Source organism: Oncorhynchus nerka, linkage group LG15 (assembly GCF_034236695.1).
Source record: "Oncorhynchus nerka isolate Pitt River linkage group LG15, Oner_Uvic_2.0, whole genome shotgun sequence".
NCBI classification, from domain to species: Eukaryota; Metazoa; Chordata; class Actinopteri; order Salmoniformes; family Salmonidae; genus Oncorhynchus; species Oncorhynchus nerka.
This window is the reverse complement of record NC_088410.1, coordinates 95,224,724-95,238,482: the sequence shown is the minus strand read 5'-3', so window position 1 is coordinate 95,238,482 and position 13,759 is coordinate 95,224,724. Positions and strand designations below refer to the sequence as shown.

The 13,759-nt window shown below is 45.9% G+C and overlaps 1 protein-coding gene across 1 annotated transcript in view; it reads right to left on the bottom strand.

Annotated features, from left to right (window-relative positions):
* nckap1l (NCK associated protein 1 like) overlaps positions 1-13,759 on the bottom strand; it is a 60,276-nt gene that overhangs the window by 12,284 nt on the left and 34,233 nt on the right. Inside the window, exons 20-22 of the mRNA XM_065002071.1 lie at positions 8,269-8,400; positions 4,934-5,152; positions 3,160-3,290 (exon numbers count right to left, since the gene is read on the bottom strand). Coding sequence (XP_064858143.1) covers positions 3,160-3,290; positions 4,934-5,152; positions 8,269-8,400 — 482 coding nt within the window. The remainder of the gene's footprint in view (positions 1-3,159; positions 3,291-4,933; positions 5,153-8,268; positions 8,401-13,759) is intronic.

Below are 13,759 nucleotides of genomic sequence, written 5' to 3'. Positions count from 1 at the left end.
GAGGGTGGAGGTAGGTGGTGCTAGGTGGAGAGGGTGGTGCTAGGTGGAGAGGGTGGTGCTAGGTGGAGAGGGTGGTGCTAAGTGGAGAGGGTGGAGGTAGGTGGTTCTAGGTGGAGAGGATGGAGGTAGGTGGTGCTAGGTGGAGAGGATGGAGGTAGGTGGTGCTAGGTGGAGAGGATGGAGGTAGGTGGTGCTAGGTGGAGAGGATGGAGGTAGGTGGTGCTAGGTGGAGAGGATGGAGGTATGTGGTGCTAGGTGGCGAGGGTGGTGCTAGGTGGTGCTAGGTGGAGAGGATGGAGGTATGTGGTGCTAGGTGGCGAGGGTGGTGCTAGGTGGAGAGGGTGGAGGTAGGTGGAGAGGGTGGAGGTAGGTGGTGTTAGGTGGAGAGGGTGGTGCTAGGTGGAGAGGGTGGAGGTAGGTGGAGAGGGTGGTGCTAGGTGGAGAGGGTGGTGCTAGGTGGAGGTAGGTGGAGAGGGTGGTGCTAGGTGGAGAGGGTGGTGCTAGGTGGAGAGGGTGGAGAGGGTGGTGCTAGGTGGAGAGGGTGATGCTAGGTGGAGAGGGTGGTGCTAGGTGGAGCTAGGTGGAGAGGGTGGTGCTAGGTGGAGAGGGTGGTGCTAGGTGGAGGTAGGTGGAGAGGGTGGTGCTAGGTGGAGAGGGTGGTGCTAGGTGGAGCTAGGTGGAGAGGATGGAGGTAGGTGGTGCTAGGTGGAGAGGGTGTTGCTAGGTGGAGAGGGTGGTGCTAAGTGGAGAGGGTGGAGGTAGGTGGTGCTAGGTGGAGAGGGTGGTGCTAGGTGGAGAGGGTGGTGCTAAGTGGAGAGGGTGGAGGTAGGTGGTGCTAGGTGGAGAGGGTGGTGCTAGGTGGAGAGGGTGGTGCTAAGTGGAGAGGGTGGAGGTAGGTGGTTCTAGGTGGAGAGGATGGAGGTAGGTGGTGCTAGGTGGAGAGGATGGAGGTAGGTGGTGCTAGGTGGAGAGGATGGAGGTAGGTGGTGCTAGGTGGAGAGGATGGAGGTAGGTGGTGCTAGGTGGAGAGGATGGAGGTATGTGGTGCTAGGTGGCGAGGGTGGTGCTAGGTGGAGAGGGTGGAGGTAGGTGGAGAGGGTGGAGGTAGGTGGTGTTAGGTGGAGAGGGTGGTGCTAGGTGGAGAGGGTGGAGGTAGGTGGAGAGGGTGGTGCTAGGTGGAGAGGGTGGTGCTAGGTGGAGGTAGGTGGAGAGGGTGGTGCTAGGTGGAGAGGGTGGTGCTAGGTGGAGAGGGTGGTGCTAGGTGGAGAGGGTGGTGCTAGGTGGAGGTAGGTGGAGAGGGTGGTGCTAGGTGGAGAGGGTGGTGCTAGGTGGAGCTAGGTGGAGAGGATGGAGGTAGGTGGTGCTAGGTGGAGAGGATGGAGGTAGGTGGTGCTAGGTGGAGAGGATGGAGGTATGTGGTGCTAGGTGGCGAGGGTGGTGCTAGGTGGAGAGGGTGGTGCTAGGTGGAGAGGGTGGTGCTAGGTGGAGAGGATGGAGGTATGTGGTGCTAGGTGGCGCTAGGTGGAGAGGGTGGAGGTAGGTGGTGCTAGGTGGAGAGGATGGAGGTATGTGGTGCTAGGTGGCGAGGGTGGAGGTAGGTGGTGCTAGGTGGAGAGGGTGGTGCTAGGTGGAGAGGGTGGTGCTAGGTGGAGAGGGTGGTGCTAAGTGGAGAGGGTGGAGGTAGGTGGTGCTAGGTGGAGAGGGTGGTGCTAGGTGGAGAGGGTGGTGCTAAGTGGAGAGGGTGGAGGTAGGTGGTTCTAGGTGGAGAGGATGGAGGTAGGTGGTGCTAGGTGGAGAGGATGGAGGTAGGTGGTGCTAGGTGGAGAGGATGGAGGTAGGTGGTGCTAGGTGGAGAGGATGGAGGTATGTGGTGCTAGGTGGCGAGGGTGGTGCTAGGTGGAGAGGGTGGAGGTAGGTGGAGAGGGTGGAGGTAGGTGGTGTTAGGTGGAGAGGGTGGTGCTAGGTGGAGAGGGTGGAGGTAGGTGGAGAGGGTGGTGCTAGGTGGAGAGGGTGGTGCTAGGTGGAGGTAGGTGGAGAGGGTGGTGCTAGGTGGAGAGGGTGGTGCTAGGTGGAGAGGGTGGTGCTAGGTGGAGAGGGTGGTGCTAGGTGGAGCTAGGTGGAGAGGGTGGTGCTAGGTGGAGAGGGTGGTGCTAGGTGGAGGTAGGTGGAGAGGGTGGTGCTAGGTGGAGAGGGTGGTGCTAGGTGGAGCTAGGTGGAGAGGATGGAGGTAGGTGGTGCTAGGTGGAGAGGATGGAGGTAGGTGGTGCTAGGTGGAGAGGATGGAGGTATGTGGTGCTAGGTGGCGAGGGTGGTGCTAGGTGGAGAGGGTGGTGCTAGGTGGAGAGGGTGGTGCTAGGTGGAGAGGATGGAGGTAGGTGGTGCTAGGTGGAGAGGATGGAGGTATGTGGTGCTAGGTGGCGAGGGTGGTGCTAGGTGGAGAGGGTGGAGGTAGGTGGAGAGGGTGGAGGTAGGTGGTGTTAGGTGGTGGTGCTAGGTGGAGAGGGTGGAGGTAGGTGGAGAGGGTGGTGCTAGGTGGAGAGGGTGGTGCTAGGTGGAGGTAGGTGGAGAGGGTGGTGCTAGGTGGAGAGGGTGGTGCTAGGTGGAGAGGGTGGTGCTAGGTGGAGAGGGTGGTGCTAGGTGGAGAGGGTGGTGCTAGGTGGAGCTAGGTGGAGAGGGTGGTGCTAGGTGGAGAGGGTGGTGCTAGGTGGAGGTAGGTGGAGAGGGTGGTGCTAGGTGGAGAGGGTGGTGCTAGGTGGAGCTAGGTGGAGAGGATGGAGGTAGGTGGTGCTAGGTGGAGAGGATGGAGGTAGGTGGTGCTAGGTGGAGAGGATGGAGGTATGTGGTGCTAGGTGGCGAGGGTGGTGCTAGGTGGAGAGGGTGGTGCTAGGTGGAGAGGGTGGTGCTAGGTGGAGAGGATGGAGGTATGTGGTGCTAGGTGGCGAGGGTGGTGCTAGGTGGAGAGGGTGGAGGTAGGTGGTGCTAGGTGGAGAGGATGGAGGTATGTGGTGCTAGGTGGCGAGGGTGGTGCTAGGTGGAGAGGGTGGTGCTAGGTGGAGAGGGTGGAGGTAGGTGGTGCTAGGTGGAGAGGGTGGTGCTAGGTGAAGAGGGTGGAGGTGTATTTAGAGGTCACCAGGCTACCCTAATGCAGACAGGTCTCACCTGAGATATCAGAGTACTCCTCTGCTCTGAAACTCTGCTCGTTCTCGATGGTCTGGTTGACGAAGCAGTGCATCACAGGGCAGTGAACGATCAGGTTGCTGCTGGCCTGACGCAGAAGGCCCTCTAGGTACCTGTGGAGAGGCAGACGTCATATCCTCTTCCTAGTGCATTCAAATGCACAACATAGGTGCTAACAGCGGCTGATGAACATCTATAACTACATGCATGTAGCAGTGCAGTGACAGAGGAAATGGTTCAGCGACTGATATAATGTCTGTTAGCCTGGAGACGTCAGAGATGAAGACAAGTCACAGAAGGGTTGTCAGTTCAAATCCTAAACTCAGCAAAAAAAAGAAATGTCCCTTTTTCAGGACCCTGTCTTTCAAAGATAATTCGTAAAACTCTAAATGACTTCACAGCTCTTCATTGTAAAGGGTTTAAACACTGTTTCCCATGCTTGTTCAATGAACCATAAACAATTCATGAACATGCACCTGTGGAACGGTCGTTAAAACACTAACAGCTTACAGACGGTAGGCAATTAAGGTCACAGTTATGAAAACATAGGACACTAAAGAGGCCTTTCTACTGACTCTGAAAATCACCAAAAGAAAGATGCCCAGGGTGCAATGTCCGTACTGTGAGATGCCTAAGACAGCGCTACAGGACGGACAGCTGATCGTCCTCACAGTGGCAGACCACATGTAACAACACCTGCACAGGATTGGTACATCTGAACGTCATACCTGCGGGACAGGTACAGGATGGCAACAAAAACTGCCCGAATTACACCAGGAATGAACAGTTCAGACTGTTCGCAATAGGCTGAGAGAGGCTGACTGATGGCTTGTAGGCCTGTTGTAGTAAGGCGTGTCCTCGCCAGACATCACCGGGCACAAACGTCACCTATGGGCACAAACCCACTGTTGCTGGACCAGACAGGACTGGCAAAAAGTGCTCTTCACTGACGAGTTGCGGTTTTGTCTCATCGGTGATGGTCAGATTCGTGTTTATAGTTGAAGGAATGAGCGTTACACCGAGGCCTGTACTCTGGAGCGGGATCGATTGGAGGTGGAGGGTCCGTCATGGTCTGGGGCGGTGTGTCACAGCATCATCGGACTGAGCTTGTTGTCATTGCAGACATCCTCCTCCCTCATGTGGTACCCTTCCCGCAGGCTCATCCTGACATGACCCTCCAGCATGACAATGCCACCAGCCATACTGCTCGTTCTGTGTGTGATTTCCTGCAAAGCAGGAATGTCAGTGTTCTGCCATGGCCAGCGAAGAGCTCGGATTTCAATCCCATTGAGCACGTCTGGGACCTGTTTAATCGGAGGGTGAGGGCTAGGGCCATTCCCCCCAGAAGTGACCAGGAACTTGCAGGTGCCTTAGTGGAAGAGTGAGGTAACATCTCACAGCAAGAACTGGCAAATCTGGTGCAGTCCATGAGGAGGAGATGCACTGCAGTACTTAATGCAGCTGGTGGCCACACCAGACACTGACTGTTACTTTTGATTTGAACCCCCTTCCTTTGTTCAGGGACACAATATTCAATTTCTGTTAGTCAGATGTCTGTGGAACTTGTTCAGTTTATGTCTCAGTTGTTGAGTCTTGTTGTGTTCATACAAATATTTTACACATGTTTTAGTTTGCTGAAAATAAAACCCAGTTGACAGTGAGAGGACGTTTCTTTTTTTTGCTGAGTTTATTTCTGGTAATAGTGGGAGTTTGACATGAAATAGTAATTGGAGGACTGCTGCTGGTATCACGTTACCAGTTGGTATACAGCGTGGTGATGGTCTGTCCTCCGTATGAGTCCAGTGGCTGTGTCTGCTGCAGTAGGACATTCTTGACCAGCCTAGTGACGTCCAGACTGAGGTAGCGTGACAGGGTGTGCAGGCTGGCTGTGTAGGCCCGAATCCCGGCCAGGAGGTCAGACGGACGTCCTATTTCCTGGGTGGTCTGGTTGTAATGGGCCATTCTCACGATGATCCTGGAACATTACACACACACACACACAGACACACAAACTAACGTCATGGAATCAGACAGGGCTACATGGCATGTCAGGCTGAATGAATAACAGTCAGGCTCAACGAACCATGTAATGATTATTCTGTCTCTCTCGGTCTCTGTCTCTCTTCAAGGGGCTTTATTGGCATGGGAAACATATGTTAACATTGCCAAAGCAAGTGAGGTAGATAATATATAAAAGTGAAATAAACAATCGAAATTAAGAAGTAAACTTTACACTCTCTGTCTCTCTCTATCCCTCTCCTGAACCCCCCTCCCCCGTGCTATATTTAATTAATTGATCAATTACACTGTGCTGAAACGGAAGCAGAACATGTACACAGATCATTATGGTGCATGCTTGGTTCATTTTGAAATAGCAACCTACTGTAGCTATAATTGTCTGAACTCCTGACCTCTGTAATATATAGTTCAGTAAAGTATCTGCCATGTTGTCATGTTGTGTTGCTACCATGTTGTTGTCATCTTGTCTTGCTACCATGTTGTTGTCATGTTGTCTTGCTACCATGTTGTTGTCATGTTGTCTTGCTACCATGTTGTTGTCATGTTGGGATTCTACCATGTTGTTGTCATGTTGTCTTGCTACCCGTGTTGTTGTCATGTTGTCTTGCTACCATGTTGTTGTCATGTTGTCCTGCTACCATGTTGTTGTCATGTTGTCCTGCTACCATGTTGTTGTCATGTTGTCCTGCTACCATGTTGTTGTCATGTTGTCTTGCTACCATGTTGTTGTCAAGTTGTCTTGCTACCATGTTGTTGTCATGTTGTCTTGCTACCATGTTGTCAAGTTGTCTTGCTACCATGTTGTTGTCATGTTGTCTTGCTACCATGTTGTTGTCATGTTGTGCTGCTACCATGTTGTTGTCATGTTTTGCTGCTACCATGTTGTTGTCATGTTGTCTTGCTACCATGTTGTTGTCATGTTGTCTTGCTACCATGTTGTTGTCATGTTGTGCTGCTACCATGTTGTTGTCATGTTGTGCTGCTACCATGTTGTTGTCATATAATCTTGCTACCATGTTGTTGTCATGTTGTGTTGCTACCATGTTGTTGTCATGTTGTGTTGCTACCGTGTTGTTGTCATGTTGTTCTGCTACCATGTTGTTGTCATGTTGTCTTGCTACCATGTTGTTGTCATGTTGTGTTACTACCATGTTGTCATGTTGTGCTGCTACCATGTTGTTGTCATGTTGTGTTGCTACAGTGTTGTTGTCATGTTGTAGTGCTACCATGTTGTTGTCATGTTGTCTTGCTACCATGTTGTTGTCATGTTGTCTTGCTACCATGTTGTTGTCATGTTGTGTTGCTACCATGTTGTTGTCATGTTGTCTTGCTACCATGTTGTTGTCATGTTGTCTTGCTACCCATGTTGTTGTCATGTTGTCTTGCTACCATGTTGTCATGTTGTGCTGCTACCATGTTGTTGTCATGTTGTGCTGCTACCATGTTGTCATGTTGTGTTGCTACCATGTTGTCATGTTGTGTTGCTACCCATGTTGTTATCATGTTGTGTTGCTACCATGTTGTCATGTGCTGCTACCGTGTTGTTGTCATGTTGGGTCTTCAATCATGTTGTGTTTCTACCATGTTGTTATCATGTTGTCTTGCTACCATGTTGTTGTCATGTTGTCTTGCTACCATGTTGTTGTCATCCCTAAAGCCTAACACCTCATTTGGCCGCCTTTCATTCCAGTTCTCTGCTGCCTGTGACTGGAACGAATTGCAAAAATCGCTCAAGTTGGAGACTTATCTCCCTCACCAACTTTAAACATCTGCTATCTGAGCAGCTAACCGATCGCTGCAGCTGTACATAGTCTATCGGCAAATAGCCCACCCATTTTTACCTACCTCATCCCCATACTGTTTTTATTTATTTCATTTTCTGCTCTTTTGCACACCATTATCTCTACCTGTACATGACCATCTGATCATTTATCACTCCAGTGTTAATCTGCAAAATTGTAATTATTCGCCTACCTCCTCATGCCTTTTTGCACACAATGTATATAGACTCCCCCTTTTTTTTTACTACTGTGTTATTGACTTGTTAATTGTTTACTCCTTGTGTAATTCTGTGTTGTCTGCTCACACTGCTATGCTTTATCTTGGCCAGGTCGCAGTTGCAAATGAGAACTTGTTCTCAACTAGCCTACCTGGTTAAATAAAGGTGAAAAAAAAAAAAAAAAAAGTTGTCTTGCTACCATGTTGTTGTCATGTTGTGTTGCTACCATGTTGTTGTCATGTTGTGTTTCTACCATGTTGTTGTCATGTTGTGTTGCTACCATGTTGTTGTCATGTTGTGGTGCTACCATGTTGTTGTCATGTTGTGTTTCTACCATGTTGTTGTCATGTTGTGTTTCTACCATGTTGTTGTCATGTTGTGTTGCTACCATGTTGTTGTCATGTTGTGTTGCTACCATGTTGTTGTCATGTTGTGTTGCTACCATGTTGTTGTCATGTTGTGTTGCTACCATGTTGTTATGTTGTGTTGCTACCATGTTGTTGTCATGTTGTGTTGCTACCATGTTGTTATGTTGTGTTGCTACCATGTTGTTGTCATGTTGTGTTGCTACCATGTTGTTGTCATGTTGTGTTGCTACCATGTTGTTGTTGTGTTGCTACCATGTTGTTGTCATGTTGTGCAGCTACCATGTTGTTGTTGTGGTGCTACCATGTTGTTGTCATGTTGTGTTTCTACCATGTTGTCATGTTGCCTTGCTACCATGCTGTGTTGTCATGTGTTGCTACCATGTTGTTGTTGTCTTAGGTCTATCTTTATATAGTGTTGTCTCTCTCGTTGTGATGTATTTTGGCCTATATTTTTTAATCCCAGCCCGTCTCTGCAGGAGGTCATTGTAAATAAGAATTTGTTCTCCACTTGACGTGCCTAGTTAAATAAATGTTAAATAAAAATACAATACAATACAAATCTTCTCTGCATTATAAACGGTCTCATGTTTTGCTTAAACAGAGAAATTGAGATTTAGGTGGAGAAAAGGATTTAACCATCCAATATCATAAAGCAATAGATATTAAGACAGAGATCATGTTATAGGCAAAAGGTGCGTGGCGTACTTGGTGAGGCGTGTCTCCAAGTGAGATATGAGGAACTCTGCAGGAGTGACGATGTGGTTGAACACTGTGAAGTCACTGCTCCCACTGAATGAGGAGCACAGCTCAGTCAGAGTCAGATGCAGCTTGTCCATACTGGAAGAGAAAGAGAAAGGGAGAGAGAGGGAGAGAGAAAGAGAGAGCGAGAGAGAGAGAAAGAGAGAGAAATTCGACATACCAATTAGGATCTGGCTAAAAATACTTGAAGCAGTTATAGAAACCATTTCCCTTTATGGTTGTGAGGTCTGGGGTCCGCTCACCAACCAAGAATTCACAAAATGGGACAAACACCAAATTGAGTCTCTGCAAAAACATCCTCAGTGTACAACGTAAAACACCAAATAATGCATGCAGAGCAGAATGAGGCCGATACCCACTAATGATCAAGATCCAGTAAAGAGACGTTAAATTCTACAACCACCTAAAAGGAAGCAATTCCCAAATCTTCCATAACAAAACCATTACCTACAGAGAGATGAACCTGGAGAAGAGTCCCCTAAGCAAGCTGGTCCTGGGGCTCTGTTCAAAGAGAAACAGACCCCACAGAGCCATACAAATAGGACAGCAAATCAATTAGGCCCAAACAAACAATTTAAAAAAATATATATAATTACTTGACACATTGGAAAGAATTAAGAAAAAAACTGAGCAAACTAGAATGCTATTTGGCCCTAAACAGAGAGTACACAGCGGCAGAATACCTGACCACTGTGACTGACCCAAAATTAAGGAAAGCTTTGACAATGTACAGACTCAGTGAGCATAGCCTTGCTGTTGAGAAAGGACGCAAAATGAGGTGGAAACTGAGCAGCACTTCCTAACCTTCCTGCCAAATGTATGATCAGAGAGACACACAGACCCACAAATAATTTGAAAACAAACCCAATTTTGATAAACTCTCAAATACCACAGTGTGCCATCACAGCAGCAAGATGTGTGACCTGTTGCCACGAGAAAAGGGCAACCAGTGAAGAACAAACACCATTGTAAATACAACCCATATTTATTTATCCTACCTTTTTGTACATTTACTAATTCCACATATGTCATTCGCAATGTCTTTATTATTTTGTTAACTTAAATAGAGAGAGCGGCTTTTGTGGAGCGATGGGTAACGATGCTTCGTGGGTGACTGTTGATGATGTGTGCAGAGGGTCCCTGGTTTGCGCCCGGGTATGGGCGAGGGGACGGTCTAAAGTTATACTGTTACATTGATGCTGTTGACCCGGATCACTGGTTGCTGAGGAAAAGGAGGAGGTCAAAAGGGGGGTGAGTGTAACGGATGTGAAATAGCTAGCTAGTTAGCGGTGGTGCGCGCTAAATAGCGTTTCAATCGGTGACGTCACTTTCTCTGAGACCTTGAAGTAGTAGTTCCCCCTGTGCTCTGCAAGGGCCGCGGCTTTTGTGGAGCGATGGGTAACGATGCTTCGTGGGTGACTGTTGTTGATGTGTGCAGAGGGTCCCTGGTTCGCGCCCGGGTATGGGCGAGGGGACAGTCTAAAGTTATACTGTTACATTGGTAAATGTAAATGAGACTTTAGAAATTGTTAGTCTACTTTTCTTTAAAAATGAAAACCCATGAAATATCCAATCAATCGACAAAACACTTAAAATGTCAGAGGAGACTTTTCGCTGCATGGTGGTAGTTCCCGAAATGAGTGATTTAACTGAACATTATTCGGTTTGGAGGAGAGATGAATGGAGGTCAAATGGAATGGAAGAGTAGGGTGAAGAAGGAATGGATGAATGAAAAGAATGATGGATGAATAGAGGGATGGATGGATGAATGAAAAGAATGATGAATGAATAGAGGGATGGATGGATGAATGAATGAAAAGAATGATGGATGAATGAATGAAAAGAATGATGGATGAATAGAGGGATGGATGGATGAATGAAAAGAATGATGGATTAATAGAGGGATGGATGGATGAAAAGAATGATGGATGAATAGAGGGATGGATGGATGAATGAAAATAATGATGAATGAATAGAGGGATGGATGGATGAATGAAAAGAATGATGGATGAATAGAGGGATGGATGGATGAATGGATGAATGATGGATGAATAGAGGGATGGATGGATGAATGAAAAGAATGATGAATGAATAGAGGGATGGATGGATGAATGAAAAGAATGATGGATGAATAGAGGGATGGATGGATGAATGAAAAGAATGATGGATGAATAGAGGGATGGATGGATGGATGGATGAATGAATGAAAAGAATGATGGATGAATAGAGGGATGGATGGATGAATGAAAATAATGATGAATGAATAGAGGGATGGATGGATGAATGAAAAGAATGATGGATTAATAGAGGGATGGATGGATGAAAAGAATGATGGATGAATAGAGGGATGGATGAATGAAAAGAATGATGGATGAATAGAGGGATGGATGGATGGATGAATGAAAATAATGATGAATGAATAGAGGGATGGATGGATGAATGAAAAGAATGATGGATGGATGGATGAATGAATAGAATGATGGATTAATAGAGGGATGGATGGATGAATGAAAAGAATGATGGATGAATAGAGGGATGGATGGATGGATGAATGAAAAGAATAATGGATGAATAGAGGGATGGATGGATGGATTAATGAAAAGAATGATGGATGAATAGAGGGATGGATGAATGAAAAGAATGATGGATGAATAGAGGGATGGATGGATGGATGAATGAAAAGAATGATGAATGAATAGAGGGATGGATGGATGGATGGATGGATGAATGAAAAGAATGATGGATGAATAGAAGGATGGATGGATGAATGAAAAGAATGATGGATGAATGAAAAGAATGATGGATGAATAGAGGGATGGATGGATGGATGGATGAATGAAAATAATGATGAATGAATGGAGGGATGGATGGATGAATGAAAAGAATGATGGATGAATAGAGGGATGGATGAATGAAAAGAATGATGGATGAATAGAGGGATGGATGGATGGATGAATGAAAAGAATGATGGATTAATAGAGGGATGGATGGATGAATGGATGAATGATGGATGAATAGAGGGATGGATGGATGGATGAAAAGAATGATGGATGAATAGAGGGATGGATGGATGGATGGATGAAAAGAATGATGGATGAATAGAGGGATGGATGGATGAATGAAAAGAATGATGGATGAATAGAGGGATGGATAAATGAAAAGAATGATGGATGAATGAAAAGAATGATGGATGAATAGAGGGAAGGATGGAAGAATGGATGAATGAAAAGAATGATGGATGAATAGAGGGATGGATGGATGAATGAAAAGAATGATGGATGAATAGAGGAATGGATGGATGGATGAATGAAAAGAATGATGAATGAATAGAGGGATGGATGGATGGATTAATGAAAAGAATGATGGATGAATAGAGGGATGGATGAATGAATGGATGAATGAAAAGAATGATGGATGAATAGAGGGATGGATGAATGATGGATGAATAGATGGATGATGGATGAATGAAAAGAATGATGAATGAATAGAGGGATGGATGGATGAATGAAAAGAATGATGGATGAATAGAGGGATGGATGAATGGATGAATGAAAAGAATGATGGATGAATAGAGGGATGGATGAAAAGAATGATGAATAAAACGGGACAGGTGGACTAAAAAATAACAATACAATAACGAGGCTATATACAGGGGGTACCAGTGCCGAGTCAGTGTGTGGGGGGTACAAGTTAGTAATGAGACTATATACAGGGGGTACCAGTGCCGAGTCAATGTGTGGGGGGTACAGGTTAGTCGAGGTCATTTGTACATGTAGGTAGGGGTAAAGGGACAATGCATAGTTAATAAACAGCGAGTAGCAGCAGTGTAAAAAACAGAGGGGATGATAGTCACATACACGACTGTTACTGTGTATTAATACATCCTGTTGCCTTGTCACTTTATCCCCATATGCACATATCTACCTCAATTACCTCATAGTCCTGCACATGGACTCTATATGCACATATCTACCTCAATTACCTCATAGTCCTGCACATGGACTCTATATGCACATATCTACCTCAATTACCTCATAGTCCTGCACATGGACTCTGTATGCACATATCTACCTCAATTACCTCATAGTCCTGCACATGGACTCCGTATGCACATATCTACCTCAATTACCTCATAGTCCTGCACATGGACTCTGTATGCACATATCTACCTCAATTACCTCATAGTCCTGCACATGGACTCTATATGCACATATCTACCTCAATTACCTCATAGTCCTGCACATGGACTCTATATGCACATATCTACCTCAATTACCTCATAGTCCTGCACATGGACTCAGTGCTGTACTCTATATACTGTACTCTATATCATCTACTGCATCTTTATGTAATACATGTATCACTAGCTACTTTAAAACTATGCCACTTTGTTTACATACCCTACATTACTCATCTCATATGTATATACTGTACTCGATATGTACATATTCTTTATCCCTTTACACTTGTGCGTATAAGGTAGTAGTTTTGGAATTGTTTAGGTTAGATTACTCGTTGGTTATTACTGCATTGTCGGAAATAGAAGCACAAGCATTTCGCTACACTCGCATTACCATCTGCTAACCATGTGTATGTGACCATTAACATCTGCTAACCATGTGTATGTGACCATTAACATCTGCTAACCATGTGACCATTAACACCTGCTAACCATGTGACCATTAACACCTGCTAACCATGTGACCATTAACACCTGCTAACCAATGTGACCAATAACACCTGCTAACCAATGTGACCAATAACACCTGCTAACCAATGTGTATGTGACCATTAACATCTACTAACCATGTGTATGTGACCAATAACATCTGCTAACCATGTGACCAATAACATATACTAACCATGTGACCAATAACATCTACTAACCATGTGTATGTGACCATTAACATCTACTAACCATGTGTATGTGACCAATAACATCTGCTAACCATGTGACCAATAACATCTACTAACCATGTGTATGTGACCATTAACATCTGCTAACCATGTGTATGTGACCAATAACATCTGCTAACCATGTGTATGTGACCATTAACATCTGCTAACCATGTGTATGTGACCATTAACATCTGCTAACCATGTGTATGTGACCATTAACATCTGCTAACCATGTGTATGTGACCAATAACATCTACTAACCATGTGTATGTGAGCATTAACATCTACTAACCATGTGACCAATAACATCTGCTAACCATGTGTATGTGACCAATAACATCTACTAACCATGTGTATGTGACCAATAACATCTACTAACCATGTGTATGTGACCATTAACACCTGCTAACCATGTGACCAATAACATCTACTAACCATGTGACCATTAACACCTGCTAACCATGTGACCATTAACAACTACTAACCATGTGTATGTGACCATTAACATCTACTAACCATGTGACCATTAACACCTGCT